General features: G+C 45.2%; 1 protein-coding gene across 1 annotated transcript in view; it reads right to left on the bottom strand.

Annotated features, from left to right (window-relative positions):
- Positions 1 to 665: 665 nt before the first annotated feature.
- Positions 666 to 15894, bottom strand: part of LOC310771440 (very-long-chain 3-oxoacyl-CoA reductase-A-like) — a gene marked incomplete at its 3' end in the record, with an annotated part of 35726 nt that continues 20497 nt past the window's right edge. Inside the window, exons 2-7 of the mRNA XM_083664052.1 lie at positions 8888 to 8934; positions 6164 to 6239; positions 4245 to 4352; positions 2471 to 2535; positions 2149 to 2193; positions 666 to 704 (exon numbers count right to left, since the gene is read on the bottom strand). Coding sequence (XP_083520178.1) covers positions 666 to 704; positions 2149 to 2193; positions 2471 to 2535; positions 4245 to 4352; positions 6164 to 6239; positions 8888 to 8934 — 380 coding nt within the window. The remainder of the gene's footprint in view (positions 705 to 2148; positions 2194 to 2470; positions 2536 to 4244; positions 4353 to 6163; positions 6240 to 8887; positions 8935 to 15894) is intronic.

The following is a 15894-nucleotide window of genomic DNA, read 5'->3' as shown; positions in this document are numbered from 1 at the left end:
CTCCAAGATAATGTTCTTTACAAAGTGTAACCTCCCAGATAATGTTCTTTACAATGTGTAACCTCCCAGATAATGTCCTTTACAAAGTGTAACATCCCAGATAAGAGTCACCTTTACAAAGTGTAACCTCCCAGATAATGTTCTTTACTAAGTGTAACATCCCAGATAAGAGTCACCTTTACAAAGTGTAACCTCCCAGATAATGTCCTTTACAAAGTGTAACATCCCAGATAAGAGTCACCTTTACAAAGTGTAACCTCCCAGATAATGTCCTTTACTAAGTGTAACATCCCATATAAGAGTCACCTTTACAAAGTGTAACCTCCCAGATAATGTTCTTTACTAAGTGTAACATCCCATATAAGAGTCACCTTTACAAAGTGTAACCTCCCAGATAATGTTCTTTACTAAGTGTAACATCCCAGATAAGAGTCACCTTTACAAAGTGTAACCTCCCAGATAATGGTCTTTACTAAGTGTAACATCCCAGATAAGAGTCACCTTTACAAAGTGTAACCTTCCAGATAATGTTCTTTACAAAGTGTAACCTTCCAGATAATGGTCTTGGATAAGCAAAGGCTCTCAGTTTTCATTTTGGTATCCCTCAAACCGCTGTGCCATAATCTCTCATTCACAACACCAATATTTGCCTGTAGTCATTTAACTCACCTATCAACCATTCTGGGCAGCACCAGGCGGGTCATCTGGAGGAGAAACAACAGAACTTCAGTTAACATGCAACAACTGTCACACGGAAGGTGACACAAGTCTACAGACTACACTGTCATGAAAGACAGAGGGCGCTGGATGCACGGGGTGAGAAGAGACTGTGACATTTTTTTTAAAGAGACTGAAAGTAGGAGAGAGAGAGAAAGAGAGAGAGATGTGTGGGTGGCGAATACAGACAGCGTTGGTGTAGTCCACCGTTGCTTTGGGAACAACTGAGAGATTGCAGGTAGCATGGCAGAAACAGCAGAAGAGGAGGAGCAGGTAGCATGGCAGAAGAAGAGAAGGAGGAGCAGGTAGCATGGCAGAAACAGCAGAAGAGGAGGAGCAGGTAGCATGGCAGAAACAGCAGAAGAGGAGGAGCAGGTAGCATGGCAGAAACAGCAGAAGAGGAGGAGGAGGAGGAGCAGGTAGCATGGCAAAAACAGCAGAAGAGGAGGAGGAGGAGCAGGTAGCATGGCAGAAACAGCAGAAGGAGGAGGAGGAGGAGCAGGTAGCATGGCAGAAACAGCAGAAGAGGAGGAGGAGGAGGAGCAGGTAGCATGGCAGAAACAGCAGAAGAGGAGGAGGAGGAGGAGGAGCAGGTAGCATGGCAGAAACAGCAGAAGAGGAGGAGAAGGAGGAGCAGGTAGCATGGCAGAAACAGCAGAAGAGGAGGAGGAGGAGGAGGAGCAGGTAGCATGGCAGAAACAGCAGAAGGAGGAGGAGGAGGAGGAGCAGGTAGCATGGCAGAAACAGCAGAAGAGGAGGAGGAGGAGGAGGAGGAGGAGCAGGTAGCATGGCAGAAACAGCAGAAGAGGAGGAGAAGGAGGAGCAGGTAGCATGGCAGAAACAGCAGAAGAGGAGGAGGAGGAGGAGGAGCAGGTAGCATGGCAGAAACAGCAGAAGGAGGAGGAGGAGGAGGAGCAGGTAGCATGGCAGAAACAGCAGAAGAGGAGGAGGAGGAGCAGGTAGCATGGCAGAAACAGCAGAAGAGGAGGAGGAGGAGCAGGTAGCATGGCAGAAACAGCAGAAGGAGGAGGAGGAGGAGGAGCAGGTAGCATGGCAGAAACAGCAGAAGAGGAGGAGGAGGAGCAGGTAGCATGGCAGAAACAGCAGAAGAGGAGGAGGAGGAGCAGGTAGCATGGCAGAAACAGCAGAAGGAGGAGGAGGAGCAGGTAGCATGGCAGAAACAGCAGAAGGGGGAGGAGGAGCAGGTAGCATGGCAGAAACAGCAGAAGGAGGAGGAGGAGGAGGAGCAGGTAGCATGGCAGAAACAGCAGAAGAGGAGGAGGAGGAGCAGGTAGCATGGCAGAAACAGCAGAAGAGGAGGAGGAGGATGGGAACAAAAACATTCTATATACGCACATACTGTACATATTTCCTCCTGTACGAATATTGATTAGAAGAAGAGTGCAGAGTTGTTCAGCGTGACAAACATACCTGAGCTACTGAGGTCATGTTGACGTTGATCATATTTGTGATGAACTGAAACGTATAGAAAGTAAGTAAGAGAAACATTCACATGGACCATGCATAAGATTCTGTGGTCATGGATACTTAGCAGTTCTAACAGCCAAGATATTCAAGCAAACTGTTGTTTGGGTTGCTAGAATTGCAATAAAGACTACTAACTGTAGAGCATTGAACAGAGAAAAGCACCCATTTAAATGGTAAACTCATCATTTTTCCAAAGCCATTTTTTTCCCTCTGAGACAGAATTTCCATGTGTGGATAAAACAGCAAACAGGAAAAACAAACTCACATTGTCCAGATCAGGAATATTGAGATAGTACTCTGGCCAGGGGTAAGAACATCCAACATTGTTCACTGTTGAAGACAAAGAAAAAGCACTGTTTTAAGATTACCTGATGCTGGGGGGTCAAAGTGGGTGATGTTTCTTCTACCACTAGGTGGCAGCAAAAGCCAGCAAGATAGAAACAGGCATTTATGACACGGTATGACGAGGGAAGCACATCTTGGTATCATAAAAAAAGGACAAAGAGTTCCTGAAATGTTCAACTAAAAAAGTACAGTGTGCTGTGGACTCTCCACCAGAAGAACACTTCAGCTCAGATTCTAGGGTTAGGCCTACTGACATTTTACACAAGATAGTTTTAACTTCTCCGTGAAGAACACACAGCAGACACGTTTTTAAAGCCAGTCGGTCCAGTCTGGATAATATCAGCCTCGGAGGCAAACTTCCAGAAAGAATGTCAGCCTGAAGAAGAGGAAAAATGCATTCCTTTCAACTTCCAACTTTATTGTCCCTGAGGGGGAATTTGCCTTGCAGCCAGGTAAAACACAGAACACAGAGACGTACGTTTCACTTCAGTTCTTGAGCGCAAACTCAAAACGAACTCAGCTCAAAGCATCAGCCTCCAGATCAACACAAACAAAACTGGCCAATGGACAGTCACTAACAGCTGAAGCATAGACCTGTTCATGGAGGGAATATTCACACCATCTCACATTCCTACTTTCTTTCCTTGTACAGACAGAGTAGTTGTAGGGACAGAGTAGTTTGTACAGACAGAGTAGTTTGTACAGACAGAGTAGTTTGTAGAGACAGAGTAGTTGTAGGGACAGAGTAGTTTGTACAGACAGAGTAGTTTGTAGAGACAGAGTAGTTTGTACAGACAGAGTAGTTTGTAGAGACAGAGTAGTTTGTACAGACAGAGTAGTTTGTAGAGACAGAGTAGTTTGTACAGACAGAGTAGTTTGTAGAGACAGAGTAGTTGTAGGGACAGAGTAGTTTGTACAGACAGTAGTTGTAGAGACAGAGTAGTTTGTACAGACAGTAGTTGTAGAGACAGAGTAGTTTGTACAGAGTAGTTTGTACAGACAGAGTAGTTTGTACAGAGTAGTTGTAGGGACAGAGTAGTTTGTACAGACAGTAGTTGTAGAGACAGAGTAGTTTGTACAGACAGTAGTTGTAGAGACAGAGTAGTTTGTACAGAGTAGTTTGTAGGGACAGAGTTGCCTGTACAGAGCAGTTTGTACAGACAACTCTGTCCCTACAAACTACTCTGTACAAACTACTCTGTCTGCACAAACTACTTTGTCTCTACAAACTACTCTGTCCCTACAACTACTCTGTCTGTACAAACTACTCTGTCCCTACAACTACTCTGTCTGTACAAACTACTCTGTCTCTACAACTACTCTGTCTGTACAAACTACTCTGTCCGTAGAAGCATTTTGTACGCTACAGTAATAGGAATTTAGTTTAAGTCCTATAACACTCATAACTTGCATCACATGTCACTGCCCATTTACATAGCAGGACATTTGTGTCGCTATGTTCTGTGCAAGTTGTTGATATACGTTTCACTGCCTCAATGCCACTAAGACAGATTCACGTACGTTTATTACACATGAGACAAAAAGTGAAAATATGTCACAAGTGCAAACTGTGCCTGCGAGTTGTCACTGAACTGGGTAGAGAGCTACTTCCTGACTACAAGTTCCATAGGTTGGCATGTCCCATATGCTGTCCTGCCATTGGGAGGCGTAAGCCACAGGAAAGCGACTCTTACCAAGAACGCCGACCTCCAGCCCGGCCAGCCCCGCCTCAATCTTGGGGTAGATGTCCGCCCGGCCAAAGTCCGCTGCAATGGTCTTGGTCTCGATGTTATACTGCGCCTCTGTGGAGGGAGGGAGAGAGAGAGAGAGAGAGAGTGCTTTAATGAATACACTAAAATAGTGAATATTCATATATTTTCTCTGTACTAGTACAGAGATTTCTATACAGGGCAGTAAACAAAAAGTGTTATTTTGAATTGTAGAAATTAAAATATACATTGAGACTGTGACAAAAAAATATCAAGGCAAAGGAGGATGTGCGTTGAAGATCAGGCGTGTTAGCGAGCGATCATGCCTGCACGGCACGCAGCCATACCATGCAGTCATACCATGCAGCCATACCATGCAGTCATACCATGCATTCATGTGTCACTGTGCAGAAAAGCTCATCACATGGCCCGACGACAGAGCAGTCCTGTTTCCACACACTGGATACCTCCGAGTGAATGGAGCATGAAACCCACGTTCACTGTCCAACTCATGCTGCAGAGGGCGCTGTGCACCAACAAACAAGCGGAGAAATCTGCCCCCCGCCCCTCTGCTCGCTCGCGTCATGTTCGACGCGCCTGCTGCAATTAGAATTTATTGTCCAAAGACTCGTTTAGCTGATGGGTGGCAGAGCAGAGGGAGTTTATAAGAGGAAAATGTGCCTTAGCTGCGTGTCAGTATGTGTGTAGTATATGCTAGATAAAAGAAAGGGGGGAACCTGAGTGTGTGTGAGTGTGTGTGTGTGGGGGGGGGGGTGGTTATGTGTCGAAACCTCTCTGAAATCTACATCCAAATTCGTGAGGCTATTTTTAGCCCTCACGACCCCAAGAGTCAATTTCAAATAAAAAAAAATATATATAAAAAGGCGATGAGAGAGATAATGACGGCAAAAGAATAAGGAACAAAGTTGCCAGGTCGGTGCGATCAGGAAACATTGAAATGTGGCGGCTGCATAATGAGAGAGGTGCAAAATGTGGACTCTCAAAGCAGGTGGTAGTGAAGGGAATAGCTGGGGGGCTAAGTGGCTTTGCCCGGTCAAACAGCAATAGGAGGGGGGCTAATCGTGAGGGAGGAGTGCCAGGGTTTGGGCACGCCGCACCCCGCTCGCTCGTGACTACCCATCAGCCCCCTCTGTGGACCTGAAGCACGACAGGGGAAATTGCGCTGCGGGAGACGACGTCAGAGACAGACGGGGGGGAGAGAGAGAGGGCATTATTATTTGAACAGGGACTCGCCATTCAGTCTCTGTTCAAAACCTGGAGAGGGGCCAGAAAGGACGTGAAGTCTCATTGATGACTACTTTTTGTCCAGACTTGAAACTTGAATCCCGATCCTTTGTTCATGTACCAGTCCTTTTCCACTAGATACAAGAACAAAAAGATCCACACGTTTGTTTCCTCGTACATGCCAGGTACAGACAGGCAGTAAAGTATACTGGATTGGAGGAAGTGAACCAGGACAGCCAGCATTCACACAGACCCACTGAAGACAACAGGAGACAATGGAGAGTGGAGGAAGGGATTGGGAGGATGAATTTGAATCGGCAAAAACTGAAATGAATGAATGATGTTCTCATTCAAAATGAGATTTCAGTCACAAAATGACTGATGCTCAAAATAGAACAGTATACTTTAACAAAAGGCGAGTAAGTCCTTAGTTTTGTAAACTGTTCAAATTCCTTATGTTGAGGATCTGCCCTCTCATGGTGGCCTGGGAAACCCTGTAGCGGAGGGTGGGAGGCCGCACGTCACTGCCTGCCCATACACACATCCTTATCAGCCCACTCATTGTGCACTCAACCCCAAATAGGTTTCCATGATGGTGCACACACACACACACACACACACACTCATGTGCGTACACACACACACACACACACACTCACCGAGTGACCTGGCCACGTCATCCAGCTTGTCCTGCGAGCGACTGATCAGCATCATGGCAAATCCTCGCCGGGCCAGCTGGAGGGAAACACACACACAAAGTTTAACCCCGGGTCAGCTGGAGAGAAACACACACACAAAGTTTAACCCCGGGCCAGCTGGAGGGAAACACACAAAGTTTAACCCCGGGTCAGCTGGAGAGAAACACACAAAGTTTAACCCCGGGTCAGCTGGAGAGAAACACACACACAAAGTTTAACCCCGGGTCAGCTGGAGAGAAACACACACAAAGTTTAACCCCGGGTCAGCTGGAGAGAAACACACACACAAAGTTTAACCCCAGGTCAGCTGGAGAGAAACACACACACAAAGTTTAACCCCAGGTCAGCTGGAGAGAAACACACACACAAAGTTTAACCCCAGGTCAGCTGGAGGGAAACACACACACAAAGTTTAACCCCGGGTCAGCTGGAGAGAAACACACACACAAAGTTTAACCCCGGGCCAGCTGGAGGGAAACACACACAAAGTTTAACCCCAGGTCAGCTGGAGAGAAACACACACACAAAGTTTAACCCCGGGTCAGCTGGAGGGAAACACACACAAAGTTTAACCCCGGGCCAGATAGAGAGAAACACACAAAGTTTAACCCCCGGCCAGCTGGAGGGAAATGCACACAAAGTTTAACCCCAGGCCAGCTGGAGAGAAACACACAAAGTTTAACTCCGGGTCAGCTGGAGGGAAACACACAAAGTTTTAACCCCAGGCCAGCTGGAGAGAAACACACAAAGTTTAACTCCGGGTCAGCTGGAGAGAAACACACAAAGTTTAACTCCGGGTCAGCTGGAGAGAAACACACAAAGTTTAACTCCGGGCCAGCTGGAGAGAAACACACAAAGTTTAACTCCGGGTCAGCTGGAGGAAAATGCACACAAAGTTTAACCCCGGGTCAGCTGGAGAGAAACACACAAAGTTTAACCCCGGGTCAGCTGGAGGGAAATGCACACAAAGTTTAACCCCCGGCCAGCTGGAGAGAAACACACAAAGTTTAACTCCGGGTCAGCTGGAGAGAAACACACAAAGTTTAACTCCGGGTCAGCTGGAGAGAAACACACAAAGTTTAACTCCGGGTCAGCTGGAGGGAAACGCACACAAAGTTTAACCCCGGGTCAGCTGGAGAGAAACACACAAAGTTTAACCCCGGGTCAGCTGGAGGGAAACGCACACAAAGTTTAACCCCACCGCCTAAAGCTGTGCAAGGCATCACACACACACACTGGTGCCCCTAAATGGCAGCAAGAGGCGACTCTTTGGGGGAAAAGACTTCATTACCCAGAAGTGAAGTCAGTAAACCTGGTGTGACATGGTGTCACAGCACCACTCGTGTTTCCCAACTTGACTTCATACCAAAGGGAGAAGAGAGGCCAAAGCTCTGGATGGAGCTGGTGTTTACGAGACAGTTTGTGTTTCACTCTCCAGTTTTGATTGCTTACTTTTGATTGCTTACTTCCCTGACATCAGAATTGTATTTAGCTAAATTTGCCAAACAAATATACAGTCTCAGTTAGTGCCAACAGGACACTCTTCATGATCTATGGCAATGCACACACACACAAGCGCGCGTGTGCGCACACACACACACACACACACACACACACACACACACACACAATTCCCTTGTCACTTCTATGGGACATGCAATGATTTAATCGCAATGCATGGAAGAAAAGTTGAACTTGGTTGGTTGAGCTTTTGGCGCCATGTGTAAGAGGGCTGTATTTCAGCTTTTTTTTTTTTATCGAAATGACTGTTCCACATTGAAGTAAACATTTAAATAATTAACTCGTTGTTTTGGATTTATTTAGCTTCAAGAGTGCATTTTTGTTCTTGTGTGACCCTCAACACAGGCTTTGAGAATCCCGGGCCACTTACTGATACTTATGCTTAAATTAACCCACTCATATTCTGGTTTATTTCAAGAAAAACATTTCAGCTAGTGGAAATTCTAATTGGCTGGTAACTTTAAAATCTAGCAGCCATATTGGCAGGTGGTCAAAAAAGTTAATTTCAAGCCCTGCAGGGAGAGCAAGTGGTGACATAGGAGTGAGTGAGAAAAGGATCAAATATTGGTGGTTAAGACTGAATAATGACATCACAACTGTTAATTAAAAATGAGTTATTCCTCTAAACCTGGCTTCAAATGCCCCAAATTTTTCGCACTGGCGCCGTTCAGCCCTCTGCAAAATCTGGTAGCGAGGATTTTTTTGTGGCCCTCTCTATCATCAAAGTTGCCCATCCATGGGTTACGGCATGACAATATTTGTTCGGCCCCCGGCAACAATCTGGGTTTCTCATGTGGCCCCCCATGAAAAATAGTGGCCCACCCCTGTATTAGATAGTGGTTAACTTGGCTTTGGGATGTGAGAAATGTTGACAAGCAACTAAACCTGCACGTGGCAGGGTAGCCCCGCCCCCTATCCAACATGTGCTCGTTAGCTCCCTATCCAACATGTGCTCGTTAGCTCGGTATGAACTCTCCTCAGTAAGCCTGTGGTGAAGTGTACGTGGCGCGTGCACGTGTGTGCGAGGTCACCCTTTGTCATGTTCATGGGCCTGTAAGAGCTCTCGCCTACAGTGGCCTATGAGCCGACACCGTGTGTGTAGGAGGAGCCACCGCTTTTCCCTACAGGAAATGACATATAAACAAGGAGTTCCAGGAGCCTCACCTCCTCCGCATAGGACTTCCCGATCCCGTCTGTGGCTCCCGTCACAACTGGAGAGACAAAAAGAAGGAGAAGAGGTCAGAGGTCAGTATAGGTTCTTCTCTCTCGGTTCACTCTCACACCACGCTGGGGTCAAGTCGACCTCTCTTCAACCAGTTCAGCGATGTTGGATTCCCCAGAACTAACAAGAATCTGCAGCACATTTATATTCACTGAGAATTAACTCTGTTAACAGCCAACAGCAGTTCACAATACATTTTGAATGGACAGAAAACTGACCCTATGCCTGCTAAAACGGCCAATAGTCACACTGCGTCAGCAATCATGTCATCGGCCAGTCATGCTAGACAGACTGATTATTTGACAGATGACTGAACTGCTTGACAGAAGTCTGGCACATACTCTATATAATGTACAGTTACTGTTATCTTTGCACCATGTACAGTATGTCTGACTGTCACACACACACACACACACACAGGCAATAGACAAACCCAACAGCGGACACACCTGACAACACTACTGTATTTACCACCGTAAGAAAACATTTAACGTGTTTACAATAAGAAAACATTTAATCTCGACCGCGGTCAATGACAATAGCCTCTCCATCAGTCTAATAACTAACTGTAGCTCCATTCTGCCTGTAGGCTACCAAGGGTATGCTTCAATTTGGACTGGACCTGAGATGCATATAATAATACAAGCCAAGATGGTATAGAAACGAAATAATGATAGCATAGGATAGCATAGCATAGAGAGGAATACGATTAAGCTAGAACAAAGACAATAGATGGGACATATATTGTACAGTATAGATGCAGAGATAAGATGGTATAAAGTAGAACAGAGAACAAGACAGTTACATGACTCACAAAGCCCTAAACACCCACTGAAACCAGATGACGACTGTAAAACAATAACCATTTTACAGAACATGTGCGTTTGTAGTCATATGAAAAAAAAGTAAATGCTGCACACGTAAAAAATATAAAAATCTCATGTCTTTTCTTCTGTAGCTTTAGAGCTGTGATTCTACATCAGTGTCTGTAACTTATAGAGCTGTGATTTTACATCAGTGTCTGTAGCTTAGAGCTGTGATTTTACATCAGTGTCTGGAGCTTATAGATCTGTGATTTTACACCAGCATCTAGCTTAGAGCTGTGATTCTAAATCAGTGTCTGTAGCTTAGATCTGTGATTCTACATCACTGTCTGTAGCTTATAGATCTGTGATTCTACATCACTGTCTGTAGCTTATAGATCTGTGATTCTACATCAGTGTCTGTAGCTTAGATCTGTGATTCTACATCACTGTCTGTAGCTTATAGATCTGTGATTCTACATCACTGTCTGTAGCTTATAGATCTGTGATTCTACATCAGCATCTAGCTTAGATCTGTGATTCTACATCACTGTAGCTTATAGATCTGTGATGCTACATCAGTGTCTGTAGCTTATAGATCTGTGATTCTACATCAGTGTCTGTAGCTTATAGATCTGTGATTCTACATCACTGTCTGTAGCTTATAGATCTGTGATTCTACATCAGTGTCTGTAGCTTATATATCTGTGATTCTACATCAGCGTCTGCCATCTGGAGCTTATAGATCTGTGATTCTCAAACCCTTTTCATATCAAGGACCCCTAATTGATTACATATTGGGGGTATAGAGACAGTCCGCATGTCTGGGAACGCCCAGGCTCTAGGAACGCCCACAATAGACACTGGGTTAGCCTGGGGGCAGGGTCAGGGTGGGGTAAATTCCCCCGTTCTATCCATTCAGCAAAGTTAGAATTTAGCTGATAGCCCAGCCCAGGCAGACACGATCGGGGATTTAACCACCGCAGTAAACGCACATCTGAGCAGACGTCTTGTGTTCTGCTCTAGAACCCCCAAACCTGTAGTTTAGAGCCGCAGCACCGTCTTTTGGTGAGTCAGCCCATGAGATATATGGGCGGTTTTACCCCACTCGCGCACCAGCCGTTTAACATTTTGTGGGCGTTCTCTATGGACCCCTATTTGTCTCTCAGAACCACAACATTTTATTGTGAGATATGATTGTGTCCAGAATAGACTACTTGCACAACTCCACTACTTCCTGAAATGAGTAGGGCATCTTGGTTTCCTGTCCTACACTATTGGATGAACTGATTCATGTCAGGTGTACCTGATCACTGTTGTTGTGACTGCAGCAGTCAGTCACACCTGACATGAATCAGTTCATCCAATAGTGTAGGACAGGAAACCAAGATGCCCTACTCATTTCAGGAAGTAGTGGAGTTGTGCAAGTAGTCTATTGTATGACTATCTGTTGTCGGCAAAGACAGTTAAACTATGATTAAAACAGTCATTCTTCTAACATTGTGTAACATTGTATCTTCTAATCTTATGTAAATTATATAATGGGGGAGTTTAACAATTCGATTTGCTGGGGACCCCCCTGGAACCTCCTCAAGGACCCCTGGTGGTCTTGGACCAACCAGCGCTGGTCCAAGAGGAGCAGAGCAGATGAGTCAAAGCAGAGCAGAGCAGATTTGACAGAGGCAGGCACACAGGCAGAACATGGTAACCAGGCCGCTCCTCGTGTTCAGAGACATCCTCACCTTGTCAGGCCAGCAGGGCTATTTTTAAAGCTTCACTGCTCAGAAAGACTGATGGAGAGGGACAATGGATAGACAGGAAGAGGGAGGGGCCAAAGAAAGAGAAAAAAACATGGGGAGGCAGAGACAACAGACAATACTAACACCAAAGGGGGGGGGTAGAATTTGTGGACACACACACACACACACACACGAATATTATCATCAGCCTGGCTTGATGAAAGATTAATAGAGATAGAGGACATTCTCTGGCAGAGAGCTGGTGAGCAGAAAAAGAGAGAGACAGAGACAAGAGAGAGACAGAGAGAGATGAGAGAGAGAGACAGAGAGAGACAAGAGACAGAGAGAGAGACAGACAAGATGGAGAGACAGACGAGAGAAAGAGAGACAGAGACAAGAGAGAGCCAAGAGACACAGAGAGAGAGAGACAGAGAGAGAGACAGACAAGATAGAGAGACAGATGAGAGAAAGAGAGACAGACAAGATAGAGAGACAGACGAGAGAAAGAGAGACACAGAGAGACAGAGACAAGAGAGAGACGAGAGAGAGAGACAGAGAGAGACAAGAGACAGAGAGAGAGAGAGAGAGAGACAAGATAGAGAGACAGACGAGAGAAAGAGAGACACAGAGAGACAGAGACAAGAGAGAGACAGAGAGAGACGAGAGAGAGAGACAGAGAGACAGACAAGATAGAGAGACAGATGAGAGAAAGAGAGACACAGAGAGACAGAGACAAGAGAGAGACAGAGAGAGACGAGAGACACAGAGAGAGAGAGACAGAGAGAGAGACAGACAAGATAGAGAGACAGACGAGAGAAAGAGAGACACAGAGAGACAGACAAGAGAGAGAGAGAGAGACAGAGAGAGACAAGAGACAGAGAGAGACAAGAGACACAGAGAGAGAGAGAGAGAGAGAGACAGACAAGATAGAGAGACAGACGAAAGAGTCAGAGAGAGAGAGACAAGAGACACAGAGAGAGAGAGAGACAGAGAGACAGACAAGATAGAGAGACAGACGAGAGAAAGAGAGACAGAGAGAGAGACAGAGAGAGAGAGAGAGAGAGAGTGGGGGGTGCAGAGAGGAGGGAGTGATGACGTACATGGAGCGGGGGAAAGAAGGGGGGTTGAGGAGGGATCCTAGGGGCGGCTAAAAATAGAACTGGAGCGAAGCAAACGAACAAGTGAAGGGGGAAGAGACAGAGTGTGTGTGTGTGTGTGTGTGTGTGTGTGTGGGCGGGGGGGGTGGATAAGTGAGAGAGGGGAGTGAGAGAGAGAGTGAGAGAGTAGCACAAAGTCAAAAGTGAACAGAGAGATCAGAATCCCTGGTTATTTTTAAAACGTCCCCCCGTGTTAAGAATGAAACGCTCCGTGGCAGAAAAGCCTCAATGGGCGCGGGCCGTACCAAATCAGGCTCTCACTGCAGATGCAGGTGGGGGCAAAGAGGGACAGGGTGAGGCTACATTCACTGCAAAGTAAAATGGCTGAGGGGGGGGAGGGGGGGGGGGGGGGACAGCCTCGTCATAAAATTCACTTTACTCCAATGATCTATATCTGCTTACAGTCAATTGAACGAGGCGTGTTATACATTTGAATCATGAGCAAGAAAGGTTCATATTTAAACATGATTCAAGCATCAATTCAAGCACACATGCCAAAAATGACACCCAGAATATTGGATATCGCAGCTGTCGGGTGAAACCTTGCATGGTCGAAATAGTCAGAATTTTCCTTTTCAGATTGACCAGCATGGCATTTTGAGTTCATCCAATGGGTTTTGAAACGGTCTCGTCATTTCTCAACCCACAGAGGCACGTAAATCCTCCCGACTGAATATGAAAGTGGAGTCTTCAAAGGACGCATCTTTTAACAGAAACTGAAAAAAAAAGAGGTGTATGACCACACCTTGTAGTCATGGCAAAGTGTGAGGTGTGATGATCCATATGCTCGTCTCACCCCACCCTCCACATAAGCCTAACCCTGGTCTCTGCACGTACAGTACGAGAGGCCTACTGTACCTGCGTTCTGTACGTGCAGTAACGGCATTCTCTGAATTATTGGCAGGCCTACATAATCCTTCGAGGAACACCTGGCACGTCAGGTGCATTGAGTGATTATAGAATGCATTGTTGCACTCAATCCTTTATAGAACGCATTCTTGCACTCAATCCTCTCCGGCTCATCTGCACGTAGATATGCACGTACATATCACCGCGTGAACTTTACCCCGACAAGTGGAGGATGTGTTTAACGTGTGTTAAGTGGAGGATGTGTTTAATGTGTGTTAAGTGGAGGATGTGTTTAATGTGTGTTAAGTGGAGGATGTGTTTAACGTGTGTTAAGTGGAGGATGTGTTTAACGTGTGTTAAGTGGAGGATGTGTTTAACGTGTGTTAAGTGGAGAATGTGTTTAACGTGTGTTAAGTGGAGGATGTGTTTAACGTGTGTTAAGTGGAGGATGTGTTTAACGTGTGTTAAGTGGAGGACGTGTTTAACGTGTGTTAAGTGGAGGACGTGTTTAACGTGTGTTAAGTGGAGGATGTGTTTAACGTGTGTTAAGTGGAGGATGTGTTTAACGTGTGTTAAGTGGAGGATGTGTTTAACGTGTGTTAAGTGGAGGATGTGTTTAACGTGTGTTAAGTGGAGGATGTGTTTAACGTGTGTTAAGTGGAGGACGTGTTTAACGTGTGTTAAGTGGAGAATGTGTTTAACGTGTGTTAAGTGGAGGATGTGTTTAACGTGTGTTAAGTGGAGGATGTGTTTAACGTGTGTTAAGTGGAGGATGTGTTTAACGTGTGTTAAGTGGAGGATGTGTTTAACGTGTGTTAAGTGGAGAATGTGTTTAACGTGTGTTAAGTGGAGGATGTGTTTAACGTGTGTTAAGTGGAGGATGTGTTTAACGTGTGTTAAGTGGAGGATGTGTTTAACGTGTGTTAAGTGGAGGATGTGTTTAACGTGTGTTAAGTGGAGGATGTGTTTAACGTGTGTTAAGTGGAGAATGTGTTTAACGTGTGTTAAGTGGAGAATGTGTTTAACGTGTGTTAAGTGGAGGATGTGTTTAACGTGTGTTAAGTGGAGGATGTGTTTAACGTGTGTTAAGTGGAGGATGTGTTTAACGTGTGTTAAGTGGAGAATGTGTTTAACGTGTGTTAAGTGGAGGATGTGTTTAACGTGTGTTAAGTGGAGAATGTGTTTAACGTGTGTTAAGTGGAGGATGTGTTTAACGTGTGTTAAGTGGAGAATGTGTTTAACGTGTGTTAAGTGGAGGATGTGTTTAACGTGTGTTAAGTGGAGGATGTGTTTAACGTGTGTTAAGTGGAGGATGTGTTTAACGTGTGTTAAGTGGAGAATGTGTTTAACGTGTGTTAAGTGGAGGATGTGTTTAACGTGTGTTAAGTGGAGAATGTGTTTAACGTGTGTTAAGTGGAGCATGTGTTTAACGTGTGTTAAGTGGAGAATGTGTTTAACGTGTGTTAAGTGGAGGATGTGTTTAACGTGTGTTAAGTGGAGGATGTGTTTAACGTGTGTTAAGTGGAGGATGTGTTTAACGTGTGTTAAGTGGAGGATGTGTTTAACGTGTGTTAAGTGGAGGATGTGTTTAACGTGTGTTAAGTGGAGGATGTGTTTAACGTGTGTTAAGTGGAGGATGTGTTTAACGTGTGTTAAGTGGAGGATGTGTTTAACGTGTGTTAAGTGGAGGATGTGTTTAACGTGTGTTAAGTGGAGGATGTGTTTAACGTGTGTTAAGTGGAGGATGTGTTTAACGTGTGTTAAGTGGAGGATGTGTTTAACGTGTGTTAAGTGGAGGATGTGTTTAACGTGTGTTAAGTGGAGGATGTGTTTAACGTGTGTTAAGTGGAGAATGTGTTTAACGTGTGTTAAGTGGAGAATGTGTTTAACGTGTGTTAAGTGGAGGATGTGTTTAACGTGTGTTAAGTGGAGAATGTGTTTAACGTGTGTTAAGTGGAGGATGTGTTTAACGTGTGTTAAGTGGAGGATGTGTTTAACGTGTGTTAAGTGGAGGATGTGTTTAACGTGTGTTAAGTGGAGAATGTGTTTAACGTGTGTTAAGTGGAGGATGTGTTTAACGTGTGTTAAGTGGAGGATGTGTTTAACGTGTGTTAAGTGGAGGATGTGTTTAACGTGTGTTAAGTGGAGGATGTGTTTAACGTGTGTTAAGTGGAGGATGTGTTTAACGTGTGTTAAGTGGAGAATGTGTTTAACGTGTGTTAAGTGGAGAATGTGTTTAACGTGTGTTAAGTGGAGGATGTGTTTAACGTGTGTTAAGTGGAGGATGTGTTTAACGTGTGTTAAGTGGAGGATGTGTTTAACGTGTGTTAAGTGGAGGATGTGTTTAACGTGTGTTAAGTGGAGGATGTGTTTAACGTGTGTTAAGTGGAGAATGTGTTTA

Source organism: Poromitra crassiceps (genome assembly GCF_964638095.1).
Source record: "Poromitra crassiceps genome assembly, contig: HAP1_SCAFFOLD_650, whole genome shotgun sequence".
NCBI classification, from domain to species: domain Eukaryota; kingdom Metazoa; phylum Chordata; class Actinopteri; order Beryciformes; family Melamphaidae; genus Poromitra; species Poromitra crassiceps.
This window is presented reverse-complemented; position numbering and strand designations above follow the sequence as displayed.